General features: G+C 44.5%; 2 protein-coding genes across 2 annotated transcripts in view; one reads left to right on the top strand and one right to left on the bottom strand.

The window, feature by feature from the left end:
• The first annotated feature begins 3,276 nt into the window (after window positions 1-3,276).
• LOC142473643 (histone H3) lies at window positions 3,277-4,233 on the top strand. The gene has a single exon (XM_075580738.1). It carries the CDS (start codon window positions 3,297-3,299, stop codon window positions 3,705-3,707), a length of 411 nt encoding a protein of 136 aa, XP_075436853.1. The 5' UTR covers window positions 3,277-3,296; the 3' UTR covers window positions 3,708-4,233.
• A 199-nt stretch (window positions 4,234-4,432) lies between these two features.
• LOC142473654 (histone H1.11R-like) overlaps window positions 4,433-18,262 on the bottom strand; it is a 205,696-nt gene continuing 191,866 nt past the window's right edge. Inside the window, exon 2 of the mRNA XM_075580747.1 lies at window positions 4,433-5,115. Within this exon, the coding sequence (XP_075436862.1) occupies window positions 4,454-5,104 (651 nt within the window). The 5' untranslated portion in view covers window positions 5,105-5,115 and the 3' untranslated portion in view covers window positions 4,433-4,453. The remainder of the gene's footprint in view (window positions 5,116-18,262) is intronic.

Genomic DNA, 18,262 nt, shown 5'->3' with positions numbered 1-18,262 from the left:
GGATACGTTTAATAGATATCTTTAAATACAGGCCCTTGTTCAGTCTAGTTATATTACTCTAACATCAGATGTTCATCTTTATTTAGAAAATACATAATACATTATGGAATATTTAATTTGTGCTTAAACTATAACACATTGTGTATACACATATACAGACTTGGTATTTTAATTAAAAGCAAACTACTGTGACTGGAGCATTAGAGGGAAGCCAAAGAGCCCGGTTAGGAGCTGATCAGATCACACAGAGCAGTGACAGCGAGAAGACATTTAGGGAAGCCCCATTTATAGCGCAGCACTGCCACCGTGTGGTGCTCTGGGAACTGCAGGCATTAAGGAAACGAGCCGCGCGGTTCCGCTTCTTTGTGTCTCTGTGTTCGGGTTTATAATAATAACACAATGTGAACATTAGAAGAAGAGGAACCAAGAAAGTCCCATTGAAGCAATGATCTGGGAAAGAAAACCCCTCATATTACATTTCACCGATTAAAGATCATTTGAATACTTGGTATAAGTACATGTTCCATGTCAGAGAGCTCTGTGCTGTATCTGTGCAAACACTAATGTTATCACATTAAATCTTTTTAATTGTCCCACTTACAAGCACTAAATATATAATAACTTTATTAGGACGATATCGGTCTGAGGCGGGATTTTTGAACATCGCAACGGCTTTCACAGAACCAATCAGAGCGAAGGGCGGGACCAAAGCAGCCAATCACAGCGATCTGCAGTCCATAAATACGCAGCTGCAGCGGTTGGACTTGGAAGCTCTGCTGGACTCCACTGTCCCAACCATCATCGGGGGAGACCTAAATGCCAAACACCGGTGCTGGAACTCAAGGACAGCAAATTCCAGAGGACAAGCTCTTCTTGCTTACTCAAAGGAGAGTGACTTTGTAGTGGCTGGCCCTACAGAACCCACCCACTACCCAGGCACTGCAAGCCACACACCGGATGTCCTGGACATTGTCTTACTGAAGAACGTGAAACATTCTGTCCAGTTGGAAACCCTGGCGGAACTGACCTCAGACCACAACCCAGTTACCATTACTGTTGGCGACGAGATGGAAACCCACCAGCAAACACCCAGGTACAACTTCACCAGGGCGAACTGGAGCCTGTACAAAGAAGAGTTGAGCAACATCACAAACCCCCGCCCCTTGGACACCAACGGAGACATTGATGATGCTGTTAACACCTTTACTACCGCAGTCCAACATGCAATAGAGCACAGCGTCCCAAAACAGATGCCCAAACGCTGCTCCATCTACGACCTACCGAGCGGGATCAAGCAAGCGATTGCTGAGAAAAACAGGGCCCGACGCCAGTGGCAGAAGTTCCGCACACCTGACCTTCTGGTAAAGTACAACTCACTTGCCAGACTACTGCGACAGCAAATCAGCCAACACCGGGGGGAGAGGTGGGAGGCCGCAGCAGCCAAGCTGAAGGAATCCGACAACTCTGTTTGGAGAATGACCCGACGCCTGACCGGGAAGAAGGAGCCTAATCCACCTATCCAGGGCCAGACCCACCTGGCATGTAGCAACAAGGACAAGGCAGAGGTTCTCGCTGACACACTGGAGACAACTTTTAGGCCTAACCAAGCCAGCAAAATAGCACGGGAAGTTGAGCAAGGAGTTAACAGGCATCTTACCGAGCACCTACCAGAGACCGAAGCGGAAACCCTTGAAGGATGCACCAGGACTGAGATAACGCAACTTGCAGATAAGCTGGCAAATGGCAAAGCACCAGGAAGTGACGGAATTACCAACCTGGCCATCAAGAAGCTTCCGCCGGCAGCCATGGAATGCCTCACAGAAATCTTCAATGCATGCATGCGGCTCCAGCACTTTCCTCAATCCTGGAAGGAAGCCAAGGTCATTGTATTTCCAAAGCCTGGAAAACCACGGAGGGATCCTGCAAACTACCGTCCGATAAGCCTGCTCTCTGGACTGTCGAAACTCCTGGAGAAAGTTATTCTTACGCGCCTCCGCCACTTTGCCTCTGGTAAAAACATTTTACTAAAGGAGCAATTTGGATTCCGGAAGGACCACTCAACCAACCATCAGCTGCTGCGAGTCGTTGACATAATAAGCCATGGGTTCAACATCCACAAATCAACTGGAGTTGTCTTCTTGGACGTGGCCAAAGCGTTTGACAGAGTTTGGCATGAAGGACTACTGCACAAAATGATCAACCTGAAATTCCCAAACTACCTGATTAAGCTGACTGCAAGCTACTTGCGGGAGCGCACATTCCACGTGGCTGTGCGAGAAGAGCTCTCAACAACACGCCCCATCCGCGCTGGCGTGCCACAGGGATCAGTCCTGGGACCTTTCCTTTTCAACCTCTTCATGAATGACATCCCCACAGACCTCCACAAGACTCAACTGGCACTCTACGCAGACGATGTGGCAGTCATCTCCCAGTCCTTCAGAGAGAAAGAAGTAGCTAAGAACATCCAGAAAGCACTAGACATGCTATCAACATGGTACAGCGACTGGCAAGTAGGACTGAACTCCAGCAAGACTACAGCTACACTGTTTACCAAAAAGAGGATCAAGGCACACCCGCCAATCACCCTCAACGGAGAGGCTGTCAAATGGGAGCCAAACAGCTCTTACCTAGGTGTAATCCTAGATAGCAAACTAAGCTGGAGAAACCACATTGAGAAGATTCAACAGAAGGCAACAACCAAGCTGGCAGCACTGTACCCTCTGCTGAAGACAAGGACCATGCCCATCAAGAGCAAAGTCAATGTGATCAAGGCGATCATTAGACCCACAATGACATACGCCTCCCCGGTGTGGAGTGGTTGCCACCAACATCAAAGATCATCTCTCCAAAAATTACAGAACAAGGCGCTGCGGATTGCGTCCAACGCTCCACTTCCTACAAGAATAGCAGACCTTCACAGGGAACTGGGTATCGAGATGTTAGATGAACATCTAAAGAAGCTCAACAAGAAATTCTACAAGGAACTGGACCAGAACTCAAACCCGCTGATCAAGAAGCTTGCTGCGATCTCTGCAAACCCATTTGACCGCTACCCACGACCCATCACAGCGCTGAACCTGTGAAACCAACTCAACTGTGGCAAGTAACACAGATCAAGAAGCTTCCTAAAAAGTGCGACAATACACTCAACAAGAGAACTTGGAGTAATGAGGCTCAAGCCTCGGTATCCAATATCACACTGACAGATTTAATCTGTCAGTCAGAACAGAACGGTCAGTCAGTTTTTTTCTTTATTAGTTCCTGACCGGAGACGCGCACTGACACAGCAGCACAGGATGGCCCGGACCAAGCAGACCGCCCGGAAATCCACCGGAGGGAAGGCTCCCCGTAAGCAGCTAGCGACCAAGGCTGCCAGAAAGAGCGCTCCGGCCACCGGCGGAGTGAAGAAGCCTCACCGCTACCGGCCCGGTACTGTGGCTCTCAGGGAGATCCGCCGCTACCAGAAGTCCACCGAGCTGCTCATCCGCAAGCTGCCCTTCCAGCGCCTGGTCCGGGAGATCGCCCAGGACTTCAAGACTGACCTGCGCTTCCAGAGCTCGGCTGTCATGGCTCTGCAGGAGGCCAGCGAGGCTTATCTGGTGGGGCTCTTCGAGGACACCAACCTGTGCGCTATCCACGCCAAGAGGGTCACCATCATGCCTAAGGACATCCAGCTGGCCCGCAGGATCAGAGGGGAGAGAGCTTAGGCCGGCTGCACCCTGACTTCGTTTACACCCGAAAAACAAAGGCTCTTTTAAGAGCCACCACATTTTCAAAGAAATTGCCTGATCAATATTAACACACGGATACTGATCTCAATATAGAGAATTAAAGAAGTGTGTTATCCTTGTACCAACATATGTACTTGATGTGTGACAATATAGATAAACGCACCTTCAATATTTGTGTATTCTTTGTCATGTGATATATAGACTTGCATGCATAGTCACCATTTCATGCTGTATATGGCTGCACGTAAAGACAAACCTGTAAATGTCCCCCCTCCCATGTGCCACTGGTGATTATACTGAAGTGTTAGGGAATAGCGTGTGCTTCATGCTTTCAATGTGATGTAAACACATTTATTTTATAACATGGTGATAAATAAGTTTTTCTGATGTCAACTACACTATTTTAATTTTTATTTTCTATAAACCGTGTATGTGAACATTGTTTATGTAGACACAAACAAAACTATATCACCTAATATGTCAGTTTGTCTGAGAAACATTTATTCGTGCAATAGGTTAGGGACTACAAACTTACACATGCACCTTACAGTGCTTGCAGTATCAATTCATATACACTTATGCTCTGGCAGTGTAACACAAACCCCTGCATGGGATAAATTGGAGAAACATTCCCAGTTACACATTATGTGCACAGCTCTCTGTGGGGTTGTGGTGGCTCTTAAAAGAGCCTTTGTGTTTGTAAGAGGCTGAAGTTGTCGGTCTCACTTCTTAGGAGCTGCCGCCCTCTTGGGCTTTGCTGCTTTGGGTTTGGCTGCCTTGGCCTTAGCTGGACTCTTAGCAGCTTTTGGCTTCGCAGCCTTTTTAGCCGCCGGGCTCTTCACAGCCTTCCTGGGCTTGGCAGCTTTAGACTTCTTCGGGCTTTTTGCTGGCTTCTTGGCGGCCGCCGGTTTCTTGACCTTTTTGGGGCTTTTCTTCAATCCTGCCGGAGCCTTTTTGGGTTTCTTGGGGGACTTGGCGGGTTTCTTTGCCACTGGCTTCTTGGGTTTCCCCACATCCTTTTTCTTGGCCGCCTTCTCCTTGCTCTCCAGCTGCTTCTTATTCAGCTTGAACGATCCGGAGGCTCCGCTCCCTTTCAGCTGGATCAGGGTTTCCTTGCTCACCAAGCCCTTGAGAGCCAGCTTCAGGCGGCTGTTATTCTTCTCCACATCGTAGCCTCCTGCAGCCAGAGCCTTCTTCAGAGCGGACAGGGAGACCCCGCTGCGCTCCTTAGAGGCGGACACAGCTCTCACTATCAGATCGGACACGCTGGGACCGGACTTTGCTGGGCGGCTTTTCGAGGCTCCGGCCGCTTTCTTCGGCTGCTTCTTCTTGGCGGCGCTTTCAGCTGGAGGAGCAGGAGCGGTCTCGGCCATTGCAGCTGCAGGTAAAATCCCCAACACACTGACAGAAAGTTATACTGGGGGCGGGGACCTGCCGGGACTTATATAGAGAGCCTGCTGCTCTGTGATTGGTTAGGTCTCGGAGTGAGCTTCTCTTTCATTGGGTATAATCACTAAGCCCCGCCCCTGACTCTCATCCTCCCGGATCACAAACACTGCTCTGACTTTGTGTTTCTGAGGCTGCAAGAAAAGGGCATTTTATCCCCTAATTATTACTAACATCCCCCCTTCTTGCATGCAATTTATAAGGAATTATATTCTCTTCACTGCTGTATCATTTTTCTGCTGGGAAAGTACAAACACAATTAGGAATAATGGGTGAAAGTTCGGCTCTGTAGCCTGGGATTTGCCAGATTTCATTCATATCTGTCTATTTCTGTCACTTTTACTTTGCTCAGACTAAATGTGCAACCTCCATCCTCATACAGTGACACTAAGAACATATTATCCTACATGATCAGTTTAAAATAATGTGCATATAAATATATAAACATGGTCTGGGGATTCACTATATATGTACAAGTAGCACAATAATTCCTGTGCAGTGTACATTGCTATTTCATGTTCCATTTCCCTGGTACTAAGCTTTGTATTATTCCAATGTCAGTTATGAATATTGGTTATTAAATGGGAGATTCGAAAAGTTTTGTATTCCATCTGTTCTGCAAATGAATAGTTTATAATGATATGTATGTAACATTATGTTTTCTAAAAACAAAATCATAGTAACATACACATCATGTGAATGACAGTAAATATATTTTAATAATGTAATAATCAAACATCTATTTTGTTTAAGCTTTATAATACAATTGGGAAGTGTTAAAAATATGTTTATTTGTCGGTTACAAAATATATATATATATATATATATATATATATATATATATATATATATATATATATATATATAATGTGATATTAATGGGAGATTAGGTTATTAGTCACCCTGTGTGTTACATAACTATGTAATGTCACTATTAGCACTATGTATAGTAACTGACATGTTTTGTGACCATTGTCACCAGAGACCAGAACTTTTAACATCTTTACATCCGGATCACTATCACCAGAAAATAATAATATAATAATAAAAATAATAGTACGTTCTTGTATAGCGCTGCTAGTTTTATGTAGCACTTTACAGGGACATTTTGCAGACACAGTCCCTGCCCCGTGGAGCTTACAATCTATTTTGTTGGAGCCAGAGACACAGGGAGATAAAATGACTTGCCCAAGGTCACAAGTAGTTGACACTAGGAGTTGAACCAGGCTTCAAACTCACTCTCAATGCCAGTGTGTTTTACTCAGTGTTTACTCACTGAGCCACTCCTTCTCCCGAATGACACACTAGTTGAATAAACAAAAGTTTATTCTGGCAAGCCAGAAAACACACAACATACACGTGACGGTTGGGGTAGCCAGCCTCACATAATAAGGTAAAGCCTGGCTTCTCTCAGCTGTGTCTCCGTTAAACTCCCACTTGCTCCGCTGACCGGGCTTCTCTGGCGCTTCTCAGCTGAGATCAGTGCTTGTGTATGCTCTTTAACACAAAGCACTTTTTAAAAGCCTGCCAGCGCATCTCCGATCGCCTCCATAGGTTGTCTGGTTCCCTACACCGGCCTCACTCCTTACATAGCCCCTGCTGGATATCCTTAACATGGAGCAGGGGCCCTTGACCAATCACAACATGTATTGTGACGGTGCCGCCAAACACAGGATGAGCGCTCGCCCTGCTGCACAAATGGGGGAAGGGGATCAGCTTAAGGGCTCAAGACCAACCCTGCAATAGGTCCCTCCGGTCAGCCCCAAATATCCCGCTGGGAAGGCGCCACCAGGTCTGCGGGAAACAATTGGCTCTAGCCCAGTGACCTTATTTCTAGCCCTTTCCTGCTCACCATTTTTTTTCACCATGAGCCTTAATGGTCCCCAGGCCTGAGCCTGGGGTGGGCATGCTTTCCCCCGATGGGGAACAATGACAGCCCTTGTGCTTTCTTCTCCTCCCAGCACAAGACTGACTAAATGTGATACTGTGAGGATTCACTGTTCTGCTGCTCCTGCCCCTTTAACCCTCACTTGCCCATTGGACTACCATAACACTCAAGAGTGGCAAACTGGGGTGGAACTTACGCACGGTGCGCGGGTTCTGTGCAGTCCCCTTCGGTCTCTGGGCATGGAGCGTGTTCTTGCTCCTCCTGTCTTGATGCGCAGCACGCATGCATGGTACACGGTCTTCCCTGTGGTCTGCGGTCTCCGCCCCTCTGACCCGCCCCCGTCCTGGCATCACCCCTATGCAGCGCGGTTACGCCCCTCACTCCGCCTATACCTCAGCGGGTCCTGCCTCTGGTACCCGGCCCTGTCCTGATATCACTGTTATGCGGCGCAGTCGCGCCCCTCCTCTATCTCCATGGGTCTCGCCTCTGGTTTCCGCCCTCATGGCGGTGCGGGTGTCGTGGCGCACGATGACAGCTGAGTGACCAGGTCACCTACGGGTTTTGCGGGGGGCATGCACAAATTCTGACGCGGTAGCGATTGGCTGTGTAATAGGACTGAAGGAAAATCCGTTATTTCCTCCCCGGGCTTCAGAACCGAGTGGAACCTTTCCTCTGCCAGGTACACTGAAGCCTTGTGACTGGATACACTATCTGCACCTGTTTGCAGCAGACTTCCCCGTAGAAGTTTTTCACGCCCTGCCACTGTTATCTCCGATTTTTGATGAACTTTTCAGGCCTGGGTAACGAACGAAATGAAACGTAACGCACGCCAGGTTTCAAATCCTTATTACTCATAGGGTAATCATTTTTATACAGAAAGAAAAAAAGAAATTGGTTAGAGACGTAACATAGGCGTGTCTTGGGCATATACTAGGTGTGTCTTGGGCGTAGCTTTGATTAGAGGCGTGATTTAGGGGCAGGACATATTAGTGGCGTGACTTTTGAGACGTGTTTATTTTCAATACAAGCAATTGTCTAAATACATAGCTTATTCATTGTCTGTTATCAAAAGAGACCTTGAGTCTTAGCAACTTTATTTCACTACCTTGCTTCTTGCAGAGAACCATTCTATTATATTCTACTAAAACACCAGGAAATTGACATCACAAAAGTATCTAGTAATATCCTGACCAGGAAGAAAGAAAATGCAATTTAGCAGAGAAACTGAGTGCATCTATGAATTTATATTTCAGCAAAAGGCTGACTACAGAATCTTAACTAGTTATGACCATAGTTATGACCATACAAAATGGAAGCTTAACATGAGTGCAGACTCTGGCCTGACATACTGGTCCTAACAATCCCTCCTTTTTGTTCTCTAAAAGAACAAATACCCTTACTAGGTACACTTCTCTATGACTATGGCCTTATGGGGACCAATAGTATCATAGACTCTGTTCATGGCCACATATGAATTATTAGTTGCATACATGGCGTGAGATGAAACTGAAGGTTTCCTTGAGACAAATGAAAGCATTGCACACTTAGCACAGTGAAAAATAACAAAAATTGCTGCGATTATACTAATCACTACAATAAAACCATAGAGAATTTTCATACCCAATTCTCCAATCCAACTAGTGAGTCCTGACATCCAATTTAAGTTAAGGCCTGAGGATTCTTTACGCATCCTTGCCTGAATTTCCTGTAACTTATCCATATCTTTATGAATAGCGCCAGACTCATCTTCAATATAGGCACAGCACTTCTGTCCTACAAGTTTACAAACACCTCCTTGTGATGCTAGCAGATAATCAAGAGCCATTCTATTCTGTAATAATACTGTTCGGATCTGCTCTTGTTCATTAGTCAAACGGATGATAGCATCACTTGTCTGATTAAGAGCATCATCAATATTTACCATAAGATCACTTAATTAGAATAGAGATCCAGAACACCTAAACTAGGTATAAAAACCCCAGCTGCAATGCGGGTTGGACTAATGGTCCTGGTCAGATCTTTTCGATTTCTCAGCTTCCCTTAGGGTAACGTGTCAGATACATAGAAAGTGGGAAGAATGAAACCCAGATAACAAAGGGCAGTGTGATTGCAGGGTACAATCTTAGTGGCCCACATGCCACACAACCAATATATATATATATATATATATATATATATATATATATATATATATATATATATATATATATATATATATATATATATATATATATACATATATATATATATATATATATATCATTAAATATTTCTATAGATTAGAAAATGGCTTACATCTCAATATGTCACATAATCTAAGGGTCAGCTATTTGTGAGAATTGGTGGGGGCTAATTTCTGCTAAGAGCGACTGCACAAACATTCTTCTTGCACACATCTTTCAGGGAAAAGGGAGACCAAAAAGCGCACCAGCACAAACGGAGCAGGAAGAAACCAGGACAAAAAAATGATTAAAAGGGCACTTTAATGTGGCAAAAGACCCATCCAATGCATTTCGAACGTCGCAGCGTTCTTTTTCAAGGATAAAACACAATGTGATAACATCCATTATATACCCTCTTACCTGTGGGCCAAAATGGCCACACTGCCTTTGGTACTTCCTTTTGCCCTTAGATCGGCACTGAGTCGCTCTGTTATGACGTCATCAGGGTCTGATTTTTGGCGCGAAATGGCCCACAGGTAAGAGGGTATATAATGGATGTTATCACATTGTGTTTTATCCTTGAAAAAGAACGCTGCGACGTTCGAAATGCATTGGATGGGTCTTTTGCCACATTAAAGTGCCCTTTTAATCATTTTTTTGTCCTGGTTTCTTCCTGCTCCGTTTGTGCTGGTGCGCTTTTTGGTCTCCCTTTTCCCTGTATTGCATTGAGTAGCTGCACAGCCTGCCTGCCCTACCAGGATGTGAGTATTTGCATATTTTTCAGGGGAACCTGCCAATGAGACTGATGGTGAGTGGGTTGCACCACACACCACCTGTATTCAGGAGGATAGTACCCATTATATGACATAATAGGTACTATATACATTGTTAGTACCCTGGTACAGTGGTCTGGCTTATTATCATTTTGAGATATACCTGCATTTGAGCGCTTCAGCTATTTTCCATATTGCACACATCTTTCATACTGCATTTACTCAGAATGGCAAAACGGACCAAGATGGCTGCTATGGTCAAAATGGTTGACGTGTGATCCTTTCCTTGTGGTTGACTCACGTCCCTTTGTGACCTCCCACCTTCCTCATATCCAGTCTTCTCAGTCCCCCATATCCTTAAGAGACAGTCTATTTAAAGAACAGAACAGTTAACCGTTTCATAGTCCTGATGGACCAAGATGTCCAAGTTGTGAATAACTTCATTCCTTTCTTTTCCGGCCATTATATCAGCCCAGTTGATTTCTTCTTTGGTCTCTTCTTCTGGGGGACTGGCGACATCATCACTGCAGAGAGGCATAGCGTCGGTGGGGGTTGCAACGCACTTCTGGATCAGAGTTTTGCTGTACTTAATACATAGAGAGCAATGAGTAGGACAAACACACACATACAAAAACATTCGCTAGCTTCGCTCAAAGCAAATCAATCCAACCACCAAGTCCCCATGATCCCTAAATCCTGGATAAATACACAACATTGCGCTTTAACTAGGGCGCATACATGCCCCTCCTTTTGAGGCTAAAATATAGTCTAGAGCTATTTTATTCTGCGGAGCCATTAATTTAAACTAAACCTATTCTTGGTTAAGTGAGTAAATGTCTGTGGCTGTATGATTTAGGATATCCCTGTAAACCTGTCATACAGTAACCCAACTCCTACATTTGGAATAAATTTCCTGAAACTTATTCTTCCCATAGACTACTTTTTAGCACTTGTGTATTGGGTGCATCTCTTCTGTTTCTTACTCTACCTGTGAGCAATTAACATAACCGTGTGTTTGACTGATAAAGCATTCTCCCACCGGGATATCATTCTGCAGGGAGATTCTATTAACCTAGAAATCCAAACAAAATAAACAAAGTTAAACAAATAATACCTTATACTATTTTGTCATCCTTATGGGACGCCACTTACACAAACATAATGGAGCATACATTGTAACTGAAAAATAATAAAAACCTGTAAAAATAAAAAGTTCAAAGTTCGTGTGTTGAGGCCTGGACATTTTTGCCTATGACCTTGATGATTAGTGGTCAGAGAGTATTGTGTCCATCAAAACACTTATTTGCAGGTGCTATGTCTTTATTAGCTGTTTGTGCTTAGGCTGGCACTATTTTTACGTGCGTGATGTGTATCCATGATGATAAAAAAAATTTTTACTGCAATGCTGGTGATGAGTAGCATCTAAATGGCCTTTTCATCTGGGATGAAGAGCGTGCTTGCGTAGAAAATGCTTGACCATTAACCCGTCTTGAGTAGGTGCACTTTCAGCTTTAACCTGTGCCTAGAAAGACTCAAAAATATGTATTAGTTGCATGCAATACTTATTAATTGTTTTATTACCAATAACATAGTCCTTAATTCGTTACTTTGAACTACTGATGGTCATAACTCATCCCATAAGTGTCTCATAGGGAGAGAATTTATACCTAGAAATAAATTCTTGTATTAATATGGTTACTACTATTATTAGCATCCACAATATTAAACAGAGATATTCCCTATTAACGTTCCTCAAATTTTAAATTAAGCCATCAATATGGACTTGACTTTGCTACAATCCAAGTTCCTAAAACTTGGTACCTCAGCCTGTGCCAAACCAATTGCTTCCATAATCAATTCTATCCTGTCTGCAGGCCATATCCCTAAGACCTGAAAAACTGCTAGAGTTGTCCCAATCTTCAAAAATGGGGACAAAAATACTGTCTCAAACTACAAATCAATCTCTCTTCTCCCAATACACACTTACTCTCATTCATACCTAACTGCCATCTGCCATTTTCTCTGATGCAAATGGTGTCAACCTTTTTGTCATTTAATACTAACTAACCTTAAAACTCGCCCCACAAGTCAAGCATCCCAACAGCCTGCACTCATGGCTATTGTCCCACACCCACAGTCACTCCTGGCTTTCACCTCAAACAGTCCACTGTAACTATTCTGCTACAAATGTGAAATGCCTTGTATATAATACTTACACAACTTCACTTATGCAACTATATACAGGCATACCCCGGTTTAAGGACACTCACTTTAAGTACACTCGCGAGTAAGGACATATCGCTCAATAGGCAAACGGCAGCTCACGCATGCGCCTGTCAGCACGTCCTGAACAGCAATACCGGCTCCCTACCTGTACCGAAGCTGTGCACAAGCGGGGAGACTATAGAGCTTGTTACACATGAGTTATTTACATCAGTTATGCACATATACACTACCGACACACTTTATTGAAGTGTGGTTGGTACCGCAAGCCGGGAAATCTCCCGGCTTGCTAGTGGCCGCCCCTCGGCGTGCCGCGCGTCATAGACGCGCGGTCACGCGTCATCGGGAGCGTGCGCCCCCTGCACGCGTGTCCAGGGGCTCCCCGAGGGAGCCCTGGTTTCCCGCGATCGCGGGACAGCGGCAGGGTGTTCCGGGGGACCCGGCGGATCCGGCAGCGGTAGGGAGAGCGCCCCGATCGGAGGGCGCTCTTCCGCTGCTTCGGCGCGCGCCCGTCACACTCGGGCGCGCGCCAGGCTACTGCTGCGGCACAGAACGGGCAAATGCTCGAATAAACTGTGCCGCAGCAGTATGATGATTGCAGTACAGTACATGCATCGATAAGTGGGAAAAAGGCAGGGCTTCACTTTAAGTACATTTTCGCTTTACATACATGCTCCGGTCCCATTGCGTACGTTAATGCGGGGTATGCCTGTATCCCCTGTCCTTTAACTCTATTTCCAGGACATACCCAAAAACAAATAAATGGTTACAAAATTATAAATTTGGCAGATATGATAAATCCCTCAACATAGGGACGGCTTGCTACCTGCTTTGCTGTGACATCTGCAAAGGTATTATTATTTACCAGGGGCCTGTCAGCTCTTCGAGTTAACATTGCTATTATAAATTCAATAACCTATATATGTATCTCCCCTCTTTTGTTCATATATTATCTATATATGTGAACAAAAATACAAAAAAAAAATTATGAAAACAGGTTGCTTTGATATATAGCAACATTAAACTGGTAAATAGATTTGTATGTGTAGTGACTATAAAAATATTTACTGCTTGTGTTAAAAGAAAAAGCCTGCAGTAGGTCTTTTAACAACTGTGGCATTTACAATATAAGAAAAAATCCTGAAATCCTGAACAAAAGATTTCCTTTTAAAATAGACAAATAATTTTGAACTCTTTGCAAAGTGCTGAGCACACGGCCAGCATTAACTTTAAAAGACACTCTGACTTTAAAAAGAAAAAAATAATAATTTTCAAAGCGCTTTTTTTTTTTTTTCTGGGAATACAGCCAGAAACCTCAATGTTACAAAGAGCAGATAACGGGTTTCGCTGTCTAATTCATATTAACTGCTGGATTAATCCTCACGCAGGGGATTGTAACATTAGTTTAATGTTAAATATGAAGCTTTCCACGCTGTCCTAAAACTGCATTTTGTATGGTATTTCAAAAATTAAATAACAGGAATATTTTAAATTACTTATAAACACCAAGTCTATGCCTACAAGAGCATGCAAAATTATTTCACTCATTCCCCTGAATGCCTTCTGAAAGAAATCTCATATTCCTGCAAACTTCCATCAATACAATTTCTATCCCGTTTTAACTATGCCCTCTTTTAAGCTAAACAAAATATCTTCAAACATGCAACAGTTATACCATGACTAAAAAAACAGCAAGCTTGACCCTACCTGTCTTGTATGGCTTCTACACTGCTTATTTAACGGAGACAATTCTCGCTAAAATAACTGACCTCCATGCTGCTAAAGGCAGATATCATCACACTCCGCTCACACCACGCACACCCTCCTTTTGAAGCGCTATGTACATTAATGGCGTTATATACATACAGGCATACCCCGCTTTAAGTACACTCTCTTTAAGTACACTCGCGAGTAAGTACATATCGCCCAATAGGCAAACGGCAGCTCACGCATGCGCCAGTCATCACGTCCTGAACAGCAATACCGGCTCCCTACCTGTACCGAAGCTGTGCGCAAGCAGGGAGACTATAGAGACTGTTACAAATGCGTTATTTACATCAGTTATGCACGTATATAATGATTGCAGTACAGTACATGCATCGATAAGTGGGGAAAGGTAGTGCTTCACTTTAAGTACATTTTCGCTTTACATACATGCTTCGGTCCCATTGCGTATGTTAATGCGGGGTATGCCTGTATATAATACAATATATTAATTCAAACAGTGCTTATGAGCTCTTACAAGCATTTTAAACAAAAACAGCCCCAAATATATCTTAATCCTGTAGAAATAAAATTGAAATGTGTTATCTTACTGCTTTACGGAAAAGAAGACAGTTCTACATTACCTTTTTACTCATGAATAAACTGCTTAAGCACAGCTAGTTAATTTTAATGTGAATGCTTCGCATTCTTTAAACTGTAAGGGAGAGGCTGTGCCCCTCCTTTTATTAAGACAGAAATACCACAAACGAAAAGAAATGTGTCCGGTTTAAAAAGTATCCGCCTGGCCAGGACGAATAAACCTTTCAAACTATAACCAGGGACCGAGCTGAATATACTCCCCTTTTGTTGTGAGGTATTTCTCCCTTTATTCGGTGTACACCTTTTTTTTAAAACCTTTTAAAATTTAGATTTCATCATGAGCAACTAATATTCATATTTTTGTACAGATGTTAATCAGCATGACCACACAGTGTCTTTCACACAAGAAATCATTCAGGAAAAAATTCATCATTCATACAAACAAACTCTTTTACATAAAATAGCGGTGGTTTTTTTTTTTGTTTTTTTTTACAGAGACTTTCACTCTGAGCCCCCACGGGCAAAGCAGCACTTCCCTGATTCTGACTGATAGTGGCACACTCTCTGCCAATGACCAAAACCACCACAATTAAAACAGACACCATTATTCTGCAACAAATTCCTCAGGAATCCGACCAGATTTACACTCGCATTTAAAAATTTGTACATTCCTAGGCTTCCGTCCAGAGTTATTCTTACTCATGCAAGCACCCATTAGTAGCTTAAAGAAAAACAGCTAAATTATGACAAATAATTGCAATATTTATACTTACACAATATACAATGGTCGTTCAGCTAGATCAGAGACAACAGTCCAGTCGTGCACAGAATTTACTGGACTCTAACCAAAAATTCTGTTTAAAAGGGCCTATCCCAATTCTTCAGTCACAATTTAGGTCTATAAAATTCCCAGAGGGGGTGAAGCATCATATATAAAAATGTACATATATACTCACAACCTCTGTGAACTTCCCACTTCTGGACGCCAAAACTGAAGGAAAATCCGTTATTTCCTCCCCGGGCTTCAGAACCGAGAGGAACCTTTCCTCTGCCAGGTACACTGAAGCCTTATGACTGGATACACTATCTGCACCTGTTTGCAGCAGACTTCCCCGGAGAAGTTTTTCACGCCCTGCCACTGTTATCTCCGATTTTTGATGAACTTTTCAGGCCTGGGAGACGAACAAAATGAAACGTAACGCACACCAGGTTTCAAATCCTTTGTCTCAATTTATTACTCATAGGGTAATTATTTTTATACAGAAAGAAAAAAGATATTGGTTAGAGGCGTAACATAGGCGTGTCTTGGGCGTATACTAGGTGTGTCTTGGGCGTAGCTTTGATTAGAGGCGTGATTTAGGGGCAGGACATATTAGTGGCGTGACTTTTGAGACATGTTTATTTCAATACAAGCAATTGTCTAAATACATAGCTTATTCATTGTCTGTTATCAAAAGAGACCTTGAGTCTTAGCAACTTTATTTCACTACCTTGCTTCTTGCAGAGAACCATTCTATTATATTCTACTAAAACACCAGGAAATTGACATCACAAAAGTATCTAGTAATATCCTGACCAGGAAGAAAGAAAATGCAATTTAGCAGAGAAACTGAGTGCATCTATGAATTTATATTTCAGCAAAAGGCTGACTACAGAATCTTAACTAGTTATGACCATACAAAATGGAAGCTTAACATGAGTGCAGACTCTGGCCTGACATACTGGTCCTACCAAGGACACACCTGCATGATCCAGCAGCATCTATCCTGTACCGCACGCCTGTTTCCTGGTTGCCTCCCATTGGTGGGAGGTCCTATAAATATGCTCTCAGAGCTCCCAGTCATTGCCTGATCCCAGACCTAGGCACGGCATCCACCCAGAGGACGCAAAACCCAGATGGACAGACCTACGCGGAAACTCTCAGGACACCATCCACCAACCCCGTTGTGGCGGCCAACCCGGACCACGCAGGCGGAACCGCAAGGCCAACAAGCTGGCTAGAGATCATCCTTAAAATAGCGAGCGCTATTGCGAGAATGGATATTCACCCCATTGTGACAATGATAGCGAATCTCATCCCGGCCCTTCTCAGGAGCACAGAAACTAACCACCATGGCAGCAACATCTAAACGCAGTTCTGTCATCGTGATGTGGAATGCAAATGGTATCAGCAAGAAGACAGATGAACTCCTTCACCTGATGGAATCGAGGAATGTATGCGCAGCTCTGCTCTCGGAGACCCACCTTCAAGGAAATCAAAAACTGAGCCTGGCAAACCACAGGGGTATACCGTACCGACCGGGCAACAGGAGCCAGAGGTGGTGGGACGGCTGTGATTGTTAACGCACGGGTCAGCCATAATGAGATTGCACTACCACCCCTCCGGAGTATTGAAGTCACTGGAGTACAGGTAAAGACTGCAACAGGACCACTGCGACTAATTGCCACCTACTGCCCCCCTAAGGTGAAGCTACATTTGGGAGACTTGGAAGCTCTGCTGGACTCCACTGTCCCAACCATCATCGGGGGAGACCTAAATGCCAAACACCGGTGCTGGAATTCAAGGACAGCAAACTCCAGAGGACAAGCTCTTCTTGCTTACTCAAAGGAGAGTGACTTTGTAGTGGCTGGCCCTACAGAACCCACCCACTACCCAGGCACTGCAAGCCACACACCGGATGTCCTGGACATTGTCTTACTGAAGAACGTGAAACATTCTGTCCAGTTGGAAACCCTGGCGGAACTGACCTCAGACCACAACCCAGTTACCATTACTGTTGGCGACGAGATGGAAACCCACCAGCAAACACCCAGATACAACTTCACCAGGGCGAACTGGAGCCTGTACAAAGAAGAGTTGAGCAACATCACAAACCCCCGCCCCTTGGACACCAACGGAGACATTGATGATGCTGTTAACACCTTTACTACCGCAGTCCAACATGCAATAGAGCACAGCGTCCCAAAACAGATGCCCAAACGCTGCTCCATCTACGACCTACCGAGCGGGATCAAGCAAGCGATTGCTGAGAAAAACAGGGCCCGACGCCAGTGGCAGAAGTTCCGCACACCTGACCTTCTGGTAAAGTACAACTCACTTGCCAGACTACTGCGACAGCAAATCAGCCAACACCGGGGGGAGAGGTGGGAGGCCGCAGCAGCCAAGCTGAAGGAATCCGACAACTCTGTTTGGAGAATGACCCGACGCCTGACCGGGAAGAAGGAGCCTAATCCACCTATCCAGGGCCAGACCCACCTGGCATGTAGCAACAAGGACAAGGCAGAGGTTCTCGCTGACACACTGGAGACAACTTTTAGGCCTAACCAAGCCAGCAAAATAGCACGGGAAGTTGAGCAAGGAGTTAACAGGCATCTTACCGAGCACCTGCCAGAGACCGAAGCGGAAACCCTTGAAGGATGCACCAGGACTGAGATAACGCAACTTGCAGAAAAGCTGGCAAATGGCAAAGCACCAGGAAGTGACGGAATTACCAACCTGGCCATCAAGAAGCTTCCGCCGGCAGCCATGGAATGCCTCACAGAAATCTTCAATGCATGCATGCGGCTCCAGCACTTTCCTCAATCCTGGAAGGAAGCCAAGGTCATTGTATTTCCAAAGCCTGGAAAACCACGGAGGGATCCTGCAAACTACCGTCCGATAAGCCTGCTCTCTGGACTGTCGAAACTCCTGGAGAAAGTTATTCTTACGCGCCTCCGCCACTTTGCCTCTGGTAA

This window comes from Ascaphus truei (assembly GCF_040206685.1).
Source record: "Ascaphus truei isolate aAscTru1 chromosome 12 unlocalized genomic scaffold, aAscTru1.hap1 SUPER_12_unloc_3, whole genome shotgun sequence".
Taxonomy (NCBI): Eukaryota; Metazoa; Chordata; class Amphibia; order Anura; family Ascaphidae; genus Ascaphus; species Ascaphus truei.
This window is presented reverse-complemented; position numbering and strand designations above follow the sequence as displayed.